This window comes from Hesperophylax consimilis, chromosome 9 (genome assembly GCF_061612785.1).
Source record: "Hesperophylax consimilis isolate HC1 chromosome 9, BYU_Hcon_1.0, whole genome shotgun sequence".
Lineage (NCBI taxonomy): Eukaryota > Metazoa > Arthropoda > Insecta > Trichoptera > Limnephilidae > Hesperophylax > Hesperophylax consimilis.
In genome coordinates this window covers 5,052,984-5,066,653 of record NC_142844.1, presented here as the reverse complement: position 1 = coordinate 5,066,653, position 13,670 = coordinate 5,052,984, and the positions used below count along the sequence as shown (strand labels likewise).

Sequence of the window (13,670 nt, the reverse complement as noted above, 5' to 3'; positions counted from 1 at the left end):
GAGTGCGCTCATTAAGATAGGAGAATAGCCATCGATACAGATCCTCTTGAATATAGACCTAATATAAGAAATACGAGTGTTTTCGTTGAAACAAGAAAATTCAACAATAAGCCTTTCATTTAATTTCTAAGGTCAACAATATAACTTTTCCGGAAGAGTGGAGGAAAAAAAGCAAAGCTGGTATCCTTGGGCTTGGTGGATTTTTAAGATGAAACTTCAGATTGTCCATCAGATAACCAGAATGTAGCTCTCTCGAAGGCAACGAGATTCAATTCTTTCAATTTTTCACTAATCTAATTCTAGAACGTGTCCTATAAAATTAAATTTTTATAATTAAATGTTCCAAATTTTTTTATATTACTACAAAAATTAAGCTGAAATTTTTCTTCCACAGTACATATTTTTACTATTTGAATTTGATTGTTGCTTTACCTCCTGACGTGTTTGTTGTTTAGATATTTTTACAACAGTAACCGTGTAAAATATGTCCACGTATTACGTTTACATACAACTATCAACCAATGTTATGCTTTTTCAATAAATAAATCATTCTACTTATCCAACAGACTACTTTTAATGAGTGTCCCTTTCAAAGTGAGGTGTTCACGAAGGGGACAGGTTGAAAAAAAAAATTCTTTCGATTGGATGATTTAGCCAACCGAGGATTTGAAGGGTGTATCGTTCCATTTTTATTAATGGCGTAGTTTTTACTTGTCAAATATCAAAAAGTGACAGCTTCAAAAGTAACATCTACCGAAATAGCGAGCTATTTAAAATAACACATCTTATTGGAAACCCTGTACTTTCATAGTACCTTAAATATTTATTTTGTATTCTTGCTATTATATACAATTATTGAACTCCGTACAACATAATATCTGTATTGTACCTGCTTATATCGTTCATGCTCAGTTTATCATGTTATGTACTATACACTTATTATTGTACTTACCTATAACAATGTATACAGTCTGTAAAAGCCTTCAAAGTTTAAATAAAAAAATAATAAAGTTGTCAGATTCACTTTAATTGACATTTTTATTTAGGAGCGGCTACGCTGGTGGAATTTTAAAATTTTAAAACAGCATATATTTTTCGCCGTTAAGTTAACCTTCTATTTAAAAATTTATAAATTTGAAGATGACAAAATTTTTCACTGCAAATTTATTATGTTTAGAACATTATAAATTATCTTGGTGATGAAACAATTTCTGATTTTGAACCCACTGCGATCTACGAAGGTCAATCATATTGTTTTACTAGGACAGACCCGTGAAAAATCACTTGACAATATTATAGGTAGGAACCTACTTTATCGTTTGTCTGAATTATTCTTCACACGGCCTCCGTGGTCGAGGGGTAAGGCTCTCGTCTAGCAATCCGAAAGTTGCGGGTTCAAATCCCGGCGTGCGCAATGCAATTTTATTTATTGAATATTCGTTATTTCGAAATTTGTTCTTTTAAAATAATATATATTATACTTGCGGCATGTTCCAGTATGGAAGATACTCTCAGTATTGCCTTGGTGTAGGACCATCATTCAGAATTGAAATGTTGCTTGAATTGGATTTAGCCGTATATGGTGACCAGATCTGAAAAGCCAGGTACTCCCACATCTTCCTCTTCCGCATCTTTTTCCTCTCCCTACTACTATTAGCCTCACAACATACCCCAATTGAGGATGACATAGTCTCACTGGCTCCAGACGGTTGGGAGCAGTTGAGACTCTTGTACGATATTCACATTTAAAAAAAATCACGATCAGTTCCAATTTTGAAAATATGGCAGTTAACTTCAAAACAAATTTGAGTTAATTTCATGCATTAATAACACACATCACAGACAACCGATATTAGTATGTTTAATGATGACTAGCACAGACTCGTGAAAAATCTTATATAGATATTATCAATACAATTTTGAAAATTACAATTAAAATATGTTTTTCTTCAAATATTATATTATAATTAGGTACCTACTTTATCGCTTGTCTGAATTATTCACAAAATCAGTTCAAAATTTAAAAATTACACTTTAATACAAAGCAAATTTGAGTTCACTAAACCCGTAGTCTATCATTAAGATAATGCATCAGAAGGCCAAGACATATCCCACTGATCAATTGTTTCAGGAAACTGCATTATGGAACTAAGTTGGATATACTGTGTCCAATGTCTTAAATTTATATACACTCGTCCTTATAATTTCTGTAAAAATCCAAATCGTTCTAGCCAGAGACGCAACATATGCGTGAACACAGTGCCTCACTACAAAACTAGGCTAGCCCAAAGACACATTAATTATATTGGCCCAAAATTCTTCGATTCCTTGCCGAGTTCCATCTAGGTGTGCCAAAACCTAAACTCGTATAAAATAAATGTCAAAAGCTGGGTAAAACAGTATCTGGAAGTTAGAGATTTTTTTCTATAATTTATGCTACGAATATGATTTCTAAAATATGCCATTACCATCTACATTTAAAAAAAAGTTAACTTCTTCTAAACTGTTTTTTTATTAAATACGCAAAAACTCCAGTGAAATCATATTAATCAAACTCTATTTATTTATTTATTATTACACGACCTAATGGGCTTTTACACACTACAAAGTTTAATAGTAGAGTATCACAGTTATTATAAATTCTACCAAATTCTACCAAAAACAATAAAGGAAACATAATTCAACGAAAAAAGAAAAAAAAATGTTACAACAAAAGCATATAATAAAATAAGATACATTAGTAAAAATGATAAGAAGTCTCACATAAATAGACATTTAAAATAAAAATATATATATTGCGGAAATTAAAGATGTCTATTTGTGTCTCGATATATAAAAGAATTGAAATAAACAATATTTATATTGATTATTTTTAAGATGAAATATATCTCCCATATCAGAGGATTTATTTCCGAGACTATGAAGTCTTGGAATCGGGGAATTTTGATAAGACAGTGTCCTGGTGTTGTAAAAATAAAAGGGTAGTAAATTTCGGCAAGATCTTTTGGGTATGTGGATGCTGATTAATTGGAGTAACTCAGGACAGTCAATTTTGTAATGAAGTATTTTATGTAGTACTATTAAATATAGTACATATATATATATATATATATATATATATATATTTTTTTTTTTTTTCCTAATTCATATTTATTTTTTCAAGCCATAGATAATGTAACCACCACATTTTTTAATACATAACTTATAATGCCCACGCACAGGCTTCGCCTTTGTGGGATTTTTTTGTTACTGTCATATGTTTTGTATATTTATATATATACCTTCCTGCATATATCAAAAAAATTGCCAATAATTTTTTTTTTTTTTTAAATGAGAAAACTAAAAGTGCACCCTACAAAAATTTGATTGGAAACAAATGTTTCATTTAGTCCAATATTCAGCGCTCTGTCTCACTCAGGTACACTCGCCTGACATCGTAAATCTGAATCACATTTGAATTTAATAAACAAACTTTTGTTTTGGGAATTTAAGCCTTGATTGGACAAATATTTGGATCACGAAAATCATGCTGTTATGAAAATAGAAAATAAAACAACAATCATTTTCACTAAACATTTATTAATTTTGAAATGTAACCATTGCCTACTACAAATAAATAAATAATATTTTCAGTCTTTTAATAAAAATACATTAGTTTTTATTTTGACGAAACGCAGTAAATACTTAATCCTACTTATAAAGAAAAATAAATAAAATTTTATGGTACTTGCTAACTTCCGTGTCACGATTGCCCCATAATACATAAACCACCTTGCGTATTGTTCGGGAAGGTTATTTTATGAACAGATAATGAACATGTACTCTTAATGATAAGGTTTATTAAATTATTATTGTCACCTGTATAGTGTCAGACCTACAACATTAAGCCCCAGATTTAAAAGTCATCGTAATAAATTTAGGCTATCATTTAGTATCGCGTAGATAAAATTAATTACGCAGATGATATGGTTCTTCTAGCACAGTTGCTTAGCTCACTTAAGGCCCCGAAGTAAGCGTTAAAAGATGGTTTGAAAGGGAGATATGTAAATACGACTGTTAGAGGGAGCGCGTTATTATTAAAAAACGAAAATAGTTAAGCAAAAATGGTGAAAACATTTAATAAAACACGACTCGTTTGTAATCTTTAGTTGCATTTAAAGATACACTGAGAAATTTTTCATATCTATAACATATCAAATAATAGAGCAAAAGGTGTTTTTAATAATTTTCGGAGCTTACTGAGGAATTTCTTATAATTATTTTCAAAAATACCTTTTTTTCTGGAACTCAAAAACTTTAAGATTTGGCGAGAAACTTGTTATAAATTGGTAGAAATTGTGTATAATACGTCCAAATCAATCGTTATGGTTTTCAAGGGTATAAACGAACTCAGGCAAACAGGGCCCTCACAGTGCCCTCACCCAAACGCCTTGTCATTGATAGTTATTGTAGTATGTATTGTGCTAAAACTATTTGTATAAACTTGTATTTGTATTGTGTATACGCAAACAATAATGTTACCTAACCAAACACCTTGTTATTGATACTTATTGTAGTATGTATAGTGCTAAAACTTGCAGTATTTGTATTGTGTATATGCAAACAATAATGTAACCTAAAATAATGTATTGCTGTATAGGAACCTATAGTAAACATTTCTATGTAAACCATAGAAATAATTAACTACAAATTCTGCCTCCATACAGGTTCGGCTAGTGATGCAGGTTATGCACTATATAACACTTTTACATACATTATATAACTTACTAAAGTTATATTATATATTCTGTAATTTATTGACGAAATAAATTAATTTAAAAAAAAAATATAAATCACTCCCTCAGTATGCCTAGATGGACGGAAACTCAGATTCCATTAAACATACTTTATGATGCCTATAAGTATTTATAAACATTAAATATACACAGGTACGAAATTTTTGCTTTTGCGAATAAATGACAATAAAAATGGAAGAAACGAACGCTTTGCTTTATGTATTATGTATTCCGTGCAGATTATGTGTGGAATAAATGAGTTGTTTTGTTGACTCTGTCAGTACAGAGCGAGACAGAGATATAGCATAGTTATAAATACGAATGCAGTAGGTAGATCGCCCTTTCATATCCCAGGAAGCTAGTAAAGACGTAGCCAACTCTGAGTCTTATTGAAAGTATCTAATCAGACCACACATCGAATAAATAACACATAACGATAATATAACAGTGGCGCAGCCGGTAACGACTCCTAGCGCATATAAAACCTGTGGTAAATCCGGCCCTGCTTCAAGCACAATAATATCACCAATCGTATATATATATAACCATAACATATATATTATGTATCTATATTGATGAAAGCCTTGGTTTAGTTAAATAATTTTTGGATGTTGATTTCCATTTGCTGAATAAATATGATTAAATCTACTGACGACGAACTGACTCATTTTTTTAAATAGCAGCTGAGCCATCTTCTACTTTATTTTCCACGGTTGACATTTGTCACACGAGAACGGGTCGATATTACGACAAGTTCTTGTGGAACTATGTTTATCCCATACATTATATACCCATCTTTATGACGTAGGCTCGCTCCTTCGATTTGAGGCCAAATTACTCAACCAAACTCTAAAAATCAACAGTCTGCCTCAGCATTGCATTTTTTCTTATATTATGCTTATACCGCTTAAATCATGCACATACTTTGCGATAGTGAAAAATTAAAAAAAAAAATCAGCATATATTTTTTAAATCAAAAGGTAAAGCAAATAATATCTCGAACGATGTCAACTTTTTAATTTATTTATTAGTGTTTAAATTTGTTAATTTATACTTATTACTTTCACAATTATTTGTGAGCAATTACATATTTATTTTTTTTTAATTTTTAACTGCTGTGTTAATATGATGAAAAAAAAGTAAAAAAGTTAAAAGCATTTGATTAAATTTAAATTACAAACTACTGATTTATGTCGGTCACCAAACACAATTTTGTCGTATATAGGTAAATTACAATTTTTCAAAAGGTAAATGTCATTGAGTTGGATTGTTGCGAACTTCTGAGTCTAGTCAATTTAAGAGTTCCTTCTCGACTCACTAGGCATAAAGATCTATTTTCAAAGTCACCATTCACAAACAACATTATGTAGCCAACTCGCCAATAGATAGTATAGCAAATGAATATACCAATGATATAAACCTTTTTAATTTAACTAATTCGACGTTTAAAACATACTTAAACAATATTATTTATGATAATTTCAGTTTATATATTTTTTTCTCTTTTTAAAATTAATTTTAAACCAATATAATGTAAGAAATTGTTTTTTGCAACCATTATTTTTAATCCTTATATGTGAAAAAAGTCAACATTTCAATGTACCCAATGTAAAAACCCCATGGGCGTATAAAAAGAGAAAATAATTAACTTTAACCACAAATAAATAGCTCACATCTGTACTAGACAGTAGACATTCCTATACATTGGACTTTTTTTAATATTTAGTTTGGTTTCGTACTTTGACCTCCATACTAAAATGTTTAATTTGGTTGCATACTTTGACCTCTATACTAAAATGAAGTCTTAAAAAGTCCCTCCACACAATAACCCTAAAGATGACCTCGGGACATTCGTGTTAAAACAAGACAAAAATACTGGTAGACAGGAGCGATGGCGATATGCATGAATCTGAAATGTTTGAAGAGTTGTTTACTTTCTTCGGTTGACATAAGCTCCATACTCCTCCATGCCCGCTCCATGGTACCCGTAATGTCCACTTGCAATCGTCTCTTCACTCCTGCTCTTGAATGCATTACTGGATCTGAGGGCGTTGAAGGCGATGAGGGCGAGCGCCAACTTGCCCACCAGGAAGGACTTCATCAGCATCATCTTCAGCACGCTGAGGAAGACGGGGATGATGGCCGACTGGATGAGGAAGGGCATGATGAAGAGGGGCAGTATCTTCTGCAGGAGCTTCTTGTCTTTGTGCTTGCCGCCCTTACCCCCATGACCCCCACCGCCGCCACCGCGACCCGATTCTGAAAATAAAATAAAACATATCTTATTTCTCAATTACAGCAAATTCAATACATTTTTATATAGGTGCGTTTTAAGAATACCATCCACTCGAGCGACATTTGGCAAATTATGCCAAGTATGCATAAACGTTTTGAGCGATTGTCTACTATAATGTGACATTTACAGCAACTAAATATATTGGATATTTAATTTCTAGGTGGATTCATCAGCTTTGCCGCAGTAAGCAGTTTCATATGTTTCCGCATTAATATTTATAGGATTGGTATAAATTTATTAATGCGATGCAATACGTAGTAATGCAAAATCATGTGTTTTTGGTTTACAATTTGGTCGCCTAGAAATGTTTCAGATGGTTTAATTAAATACTGCGAGTAGAATACATCTTTGAAATAATCTAGAATTTTTTAGATAAGTTTTTTTGTAAGCCCAGAAAAAAAATAATGTATAAGGCCTATGAAAACTGCTTTAGAGTTCTAAATCTCCTACTAACTAACCCATTTTCGGCTATGATTTTATTGTATAATTTGGAAAATTAAGTTATTTATAAAATGATCAGAAAAAAATTCAATATTTTTCCCTGAACATCCACAAAATAAAATAAAAGGCACTTTTTGGCAATGTTTTTTTCTTGCATAAATCAAAACAGGCGGATGGTGTTAAGCGGGAATTTAAACCTTATCGCCATCTACGTAAGGGCTGTTATTGATAGCGGCTCGATTTAAAATATTACACGACGTAGTGCATCGCCTTAAATGGAAAATATATAAATATATGACATCAATTGCCCGAGTGGATATACAAGAAATTGCCGTATGATTTTCCCCAGTTATGAACCATTTTAAATTATATTTGAGAGTGGTTCAGAAAGTAATCATTCATTCGTTTGGCTATAAACAATAAAATTGCGCAGAGATAGATACAAATATTTTGTTTTCCGGAATAACTTTATTGAGTAAAACCTCAAATTCAAGATAAGACTTAATTTAAGACTTGGCCAGCAGCCAACCTGTCACAGCATTTTGAAGATCTACATCGTTATCAAAGTGCTGGGTCCCAAGCCACATCTACATGTAAGTGAACAGATGGAGCCAAGTCCAGGCTGTACGTTGACGGGACGTTTGTTCCAACACAAATCGAAGTCGCTTGAGCCCAGCACCTGGTGAGATCTTCAAAATGCTCTGACATGTTGGCTAGGCGGCCGAAATTGCTGAAATAATAATAATATTTGTATGATTTGTATAGCGCCGTTTTTGTTCAAAATCTTCTCAAGGGCGCTGTAAGCTTGAATTTAAATGGCGACTATATTGGAAAACACACTGAGAAAACTTACTGATATAAAATACTGTTAGTTTACTAAAAATCTGGTCAAATGAAGCGTTTTTCTGTTAAAAACGAGACTGCAGGCCTTCAACGAATGAATTTACAGAGTTCCTCACAAAGTATCAGTTAATAACGAATGTTTTATAACTTTTTTAAGACGATCATTTTTCTCCGTGCACTGGAAAGCTGTTATTTTAAGAGACACATAAGAAAATATTTGGTGCATACTTTCAGAACTGCCCTTGTGCGTTACAACTCTAAAGTTATGTTATTTTTGTCTATCTTGTAAGTGAATTTATAAACCCATTACTTAACTATTTATGTACTAAACTGTTTTTCTGAACCATTTTTCGTAACTCTATTATTTTAATGGATAAATCAGCAATGAATTTAAAATGTTATACTATTTTCTTAAACGTTATTTATTTTGACCAACTATTATTGGGTCGCACACATTCGGCTTATTTAGATTATGCGCTTTTATTTGTGAAAAACTTTCACGTTGTTTTTTTTTTCTTGGTAGATAATAAACTTATTTAACTCAGTATTTCAACTTATAAATCAGTTATGCGTCAATATTAGCCAGGTTGCGCAGATTTTTAATTTTCCATAACCATTAGCTAAAGAGTCAGATTAGGAATTGATTTATTTTAGAACCTGAAATTGATGTCGGAGAATTCATGAGATCCAAAAATATAGTTAACGAAAATATTAGGAGATAAAAATATACATTTGACCTATAATGTCGGAAGCCAGAGGGTAAGTTTTCTCTCGGACGTTTTTAGGCGTTGAAACGTATTGCTAAGGAAGCGTTTTAAATAAGCGATTGTATTTTTTTTAAATTTACTTTATTCAACACTAAAATTTTCACAGCGATTATTAGAAGGTTTTGGATGGAACAAATTGGTCCTAAAAAAACATAGATATGCCAATATATAAACAGTACAATTATTATCAGGCGGAGCTTACTTATTATACTATACACCAATGAAGTTTATTCCATAGAGTTTTCCATTCGTGGATATAGTTAGGAAATCATATGACGTCACAATATTTTGGTTCCAATTTTTGATCGGAGTTATACCCCTCTGAGAATATGGTTCCTTCGAAGGCTTTCGGAACGCGCATGCGTCCCAGTGTGGCAATTAAAAAATCTTGCCCGTGTCTAAAATTAATAGTTCATACAGTTGTATCAAACACCATTTAGTTGAACTCCAGTAGGTCAGCAATTTGATAAACCTACATAAATGTAGTGAACGCAAACCAAAGACCAATAGTTTATTATAAACATTAAGTTAGCTATAATTTTCAGGCATGTATATTGATTATCGTGGGTAGAGAGATAGTTTTCCAGTCTAATGACCATACTGACAACCGACCAAGATCCACGGTCAATAAAAAGTGAATTTGGGTCAATACAGTTTCAAACCACGCTTCAAGTTCAATATCTCGAAAAAAGACCGGTCGGTGGCTGAATTGACATCGCGTTTGGGTCCCACCCAGGTGTAGTGTGTTCAATTCCTCGGCTGGCTAAGTCCTCCATCACAACACAAGCAACATTTCCCGCTTACTGTGGTAGTAGTAGGAGATTTTCAAATATTGTCAAGTTATTCGTAACCCGGGAATGTTTGTGTTTGCTTATGCTTCTTTCATTCATGTATCCAATATAACTATTCCAATATTAGAGTGGTAATTAATGATTATTTGGATGTCTTTGTTCCCTACAACAGCTGTAATGGTTTTCATAGGCAACCTGCATCCAAATTTTACCCCATTTATGCTTATCAAAATGTTAACCTTATTTTTTTAATTTCTCAATTGATGTTAGAAACAAAACACATTAGATATTTTAGTTTATTGTTTTTTTTTCTAAATGGTATAAAAAAAATTGCCGGTTAGGTGCTTTTGACCGGCAATCGAAAGGCTGCGGGTTCAATTCCAGTCGGTGGCACATATTTTTATTGGAAGATTTTTTCAATTCATGCAGGTGCTTCAGGCAAATAATTATTTCCTATAAATAATACGTTATCACCCACTCCGGCCCGCAACGCAGTTGCTGGGCAAACGCATCCACAACCAAGACCTGGAAAAACCTAACCCCCCTGAACCCGGGCACCCCTGCTAAGTCTCCAAACGTAGCGAAACACTTGGAGTGATTTATTGCAGAAGCTTTAGTTCTCCAAATAAATGAAAATGTAAATTAATTGACCATAATATGACATTAATAACATTATCGTCGCCAATAAATTAGCACACGTTATTAAATCTAGGAATAAAGATTTTAATGGGATATTACGACGCGACCGGCAGTAGGTATTATAATCAGATAAAATAGTAGATATGTTTGTAACATGTTATTTCAAATATAAATCAATCTCACACGTTAGAACCAGAACGCAATGGATACTATCAATGATAATATTGATAACAAATACATTCATTTTATTATTGTGCGTAAAATAAATAATCCTAAGTTATGGGAAAAACTATTCCTTCTTTAGAAAAACAGTACCAATTCAAATGGACTTAAGGTATATTCAGCTAAGCTATTTTTTTACTTTTGCTGACCACTAAAATGATTAAAGAAGGATACTTCTCTAGACTCAAATAATATTTTTAAAAAAACAAGTAATCAATTGTCAACACCGAAAACCCTTGAAGAAATAAAAATCGAAAATTTTTTTGTGCTCTATCGAAACATATATGAATATGAAATACACGTACTGTGAATTCAAGGAAAACACCATACACATCCCTTTGCTTATGATGTTTTTGTAAACGGGCTTCTGTATCGGGCTTTTTTTGGCGAACAGTTTTGTTTAAGCATCCTTTCAATTTGTAATTGTATTTCTCATTTTCATTTCCATGCAAAAATTAACCTATAAAACAACATAAATAGTTACATACCGTCTTCACTACTTCTCGTTCTCCCAGAAACACCGAGTTTAAAATTCACAATGGCGCCCCCATCCCCACTGGCGGGAAAACTCATAAAAACTCCGTCCATTATCTCAACAGTGTCTTTGGTATTTCCGCCTAAAAACTCGATGGCACTGTCCAACGCCATTAAATCTAAATTATTTAACGCACTATTACTTTTATTGCTTTCATTGTTCATGGAATTAATGTCTAAACACACAATAACTTGACTAAAAAGAAGTAATGAAATAATTTGGAGCAGGCCTACTGGTTTTCCCATTTTAGCGCCACTTTTCCTTCGACGGCAGAAGTTTGAAACCGTTTTGACAGATGGATTTTAGTTATGATTACGAGCACAGCACGAGATTGATTCTTGTTGGTTTTTCTTGTCGGTTTGTGGAGAGGTTGTGTTTTTACAATGGACGCGACAGCTCTGCACGGCTTGAGCTTAGAAACTGGACCAAGAAGCGGTTCTCGGGTGGTACGCGAGAATGGCAGTTTGGTGCAAGAAAGATTCGCTCCACTGAGAAATTATTCAGTGATATTGATATGATGGTATTAATATGACTTGTATCAAGTGTTCATTTCCGTACAGCTTTAACGACATCTTGTCAGATTATGTTTTTATTGATTGAAATAAATTGAACCCTCATTTTATCAGAAACAAAGTGTAGATTCTATTTTAAGAGTTGATAGATGTATTTTTAGATCGATGCTTATATTTAAGGACCTAGTGTGAATAAACAGGAATATCAAGCAAAAAAATTGAAATTGTCTGGACGTGGATTTTCAGTAGTTAAGATTGATCATATTTCCATAGATCATACCTGCCTAGTACCTATTCAAAAGTTCTGTTAACAGTAGACCTCGCCTCCTAAACGTATGTTCTTATTTTCTCTAATTTAATAAATCAAAACCAAAATTTCCTTCGCCATCGTAAGATTTGTAAGTAGATACTGAACTACATATTTACCTAATTATAAACTATTGACATGTTTTGTAACATTTTTAGTAATTTTAATTTTGCGTTTTCTTGGCGTTTATAGCTAAATAAGATAACGTCAAGGAATGTGAGTCTGCAAAAGGGGAAAAACAATTAAATTAGCAAAATCACTTGAAACATGTTTATTGTATTATTGATTCAAACTCAACATGACTCATGTTTCTACAGTAGAGTGTGTCATGTTCGTTCTATGATCTATCAGTACAAGATTATAACGACTGAAAAATAAATTTCTATTATCGCTAAAAACACCATTTATCGCTTTAATTCGCGAAAATATCGTTATAGTCCTAACTAACAACTTTTGTTCCCCGAAGCTGGAACTGAATCAATTGAATGAGTAGATGAATTAATTAACACTATGGGCCGTATATACCATTTCTTTCAGTTCTAATAGCTTAGTTAGTTCACCTACAATTCATTAATAAGCCAGTTATTTTGCACAACAAACGATATTATCATCCAAAAAGTTGTGCACATTGATAGCTTATCGGACAAATTGGAGGCCGCGCTAAAAGTAGCGGCTTTGTCTGCCGACTTTCGGAATCATATTCTGACCGTGCTCGCAAATGTCGCTCACTGACCATAGATGACGATTTTTTTCAATATCGCATTGACATAGGGCTTTGTCGATGGTCCGTTCTAGACATCCGGTTAGAAGTAATTTTTAAACAGTCCTATTGATGATTACTAGCCCTCGGAAAGTTTTTAAATACTCGGAAAAATTGGTCGTTGATAAACTCGATCGCTCAGAACCAAAGTAAAATTACTATTCATCCCTTTCTCCGAGTCAGACACGATTTGCACCTCATTCAACACCTGGCAAATCTTGGATTGCTATAAATTAACCTGCATCGTCTTTATTATTCAGTACAACTAACCTGTTATTATTTCTGAACCGTTCTGGTAATTAGTTCCTTCTGTCTACAAGCAACAGGTCAACACGTTGCAGTAAGCAGCACACCGTCCCATATTTAGCGGCAGTTCTAAAACCTGTAACTACATTGCAGGCAGCGGGTTTACCGTGCCGGACATTGCTTCAGTACTAATATAGAAAGGATACAAACACCATGAGTTATCATTAGTGCATGTGTCGCCCATTGCAATATTTTAATGTCTGTACACGGCCTTCTAAGGAATTTAATGGTGAAAAGATTGGACTTTCGATTTTCGAAGAATACGGGTCGAAGAGTTAAGTGGGATAATCACTTCATTTTTTTCTCAAAAAATTTGAATAGCTAAAAAATTTGTTTGATTACAACATATAAAGGAATTTGGGATTCTCCAAGAGTTTATGAACGAAACTGAAATAGTAATAAATTACGGATAAAGTGATCAGGTAATGATTTACATAGTATGCATCGACATAGCATGAGTGTTCAAGTCAGAATAG

The 13,670-nt window shown here is 32.8% G+C and overlaps 1 protein-coding gene across 1 annotated transcript; it reads right to left on the bottom strand.

The window, feature by feature from the left end:
• Positions 1-6,448: 6,448 nt before the first annotated feature.
• LOC149420830 (uncharacterized) lies at positions 6,449-11,697 on the bottom strand. The gene is made up of 2 exons (XM_089635235.1): positions 11,263-11,697; positions 6,449-7,034 (listed from the first exon to the last, which is right to left on the bottom strand). Exons 1-2 carry the CDS (start codon positions 11,552-11,554, stop codon positions 6,706-6,708), a joined length of 621 nt encoding a protein of 206 aa, XP_089491361.1. The 5' UTR covers positions 11,555-11,697; the 3' UTR covers positions 6,449-6,705.
• Between the last annotated feature and the right edge of the window lie 1,973 nt (positions 11,698-13,670).

Bases quoted from the DNA above. Each gene is read 5' to 3' on its own strand.
- LOC149420830 (XM_089635235.1), bottom strand. From the start codon at position 11,554: ATGGGAAAACCAGTAGGCCTGCTCCAAATTATTTCATTACTTCTTTTT. The intron at 7,035-11,262 runs GTATGTAACTAT...TTTTATTTTCAG, and splicing joins AACGAGAAGTAGTGAAGACG to AATCGGGTCGCGGTGGCGGC.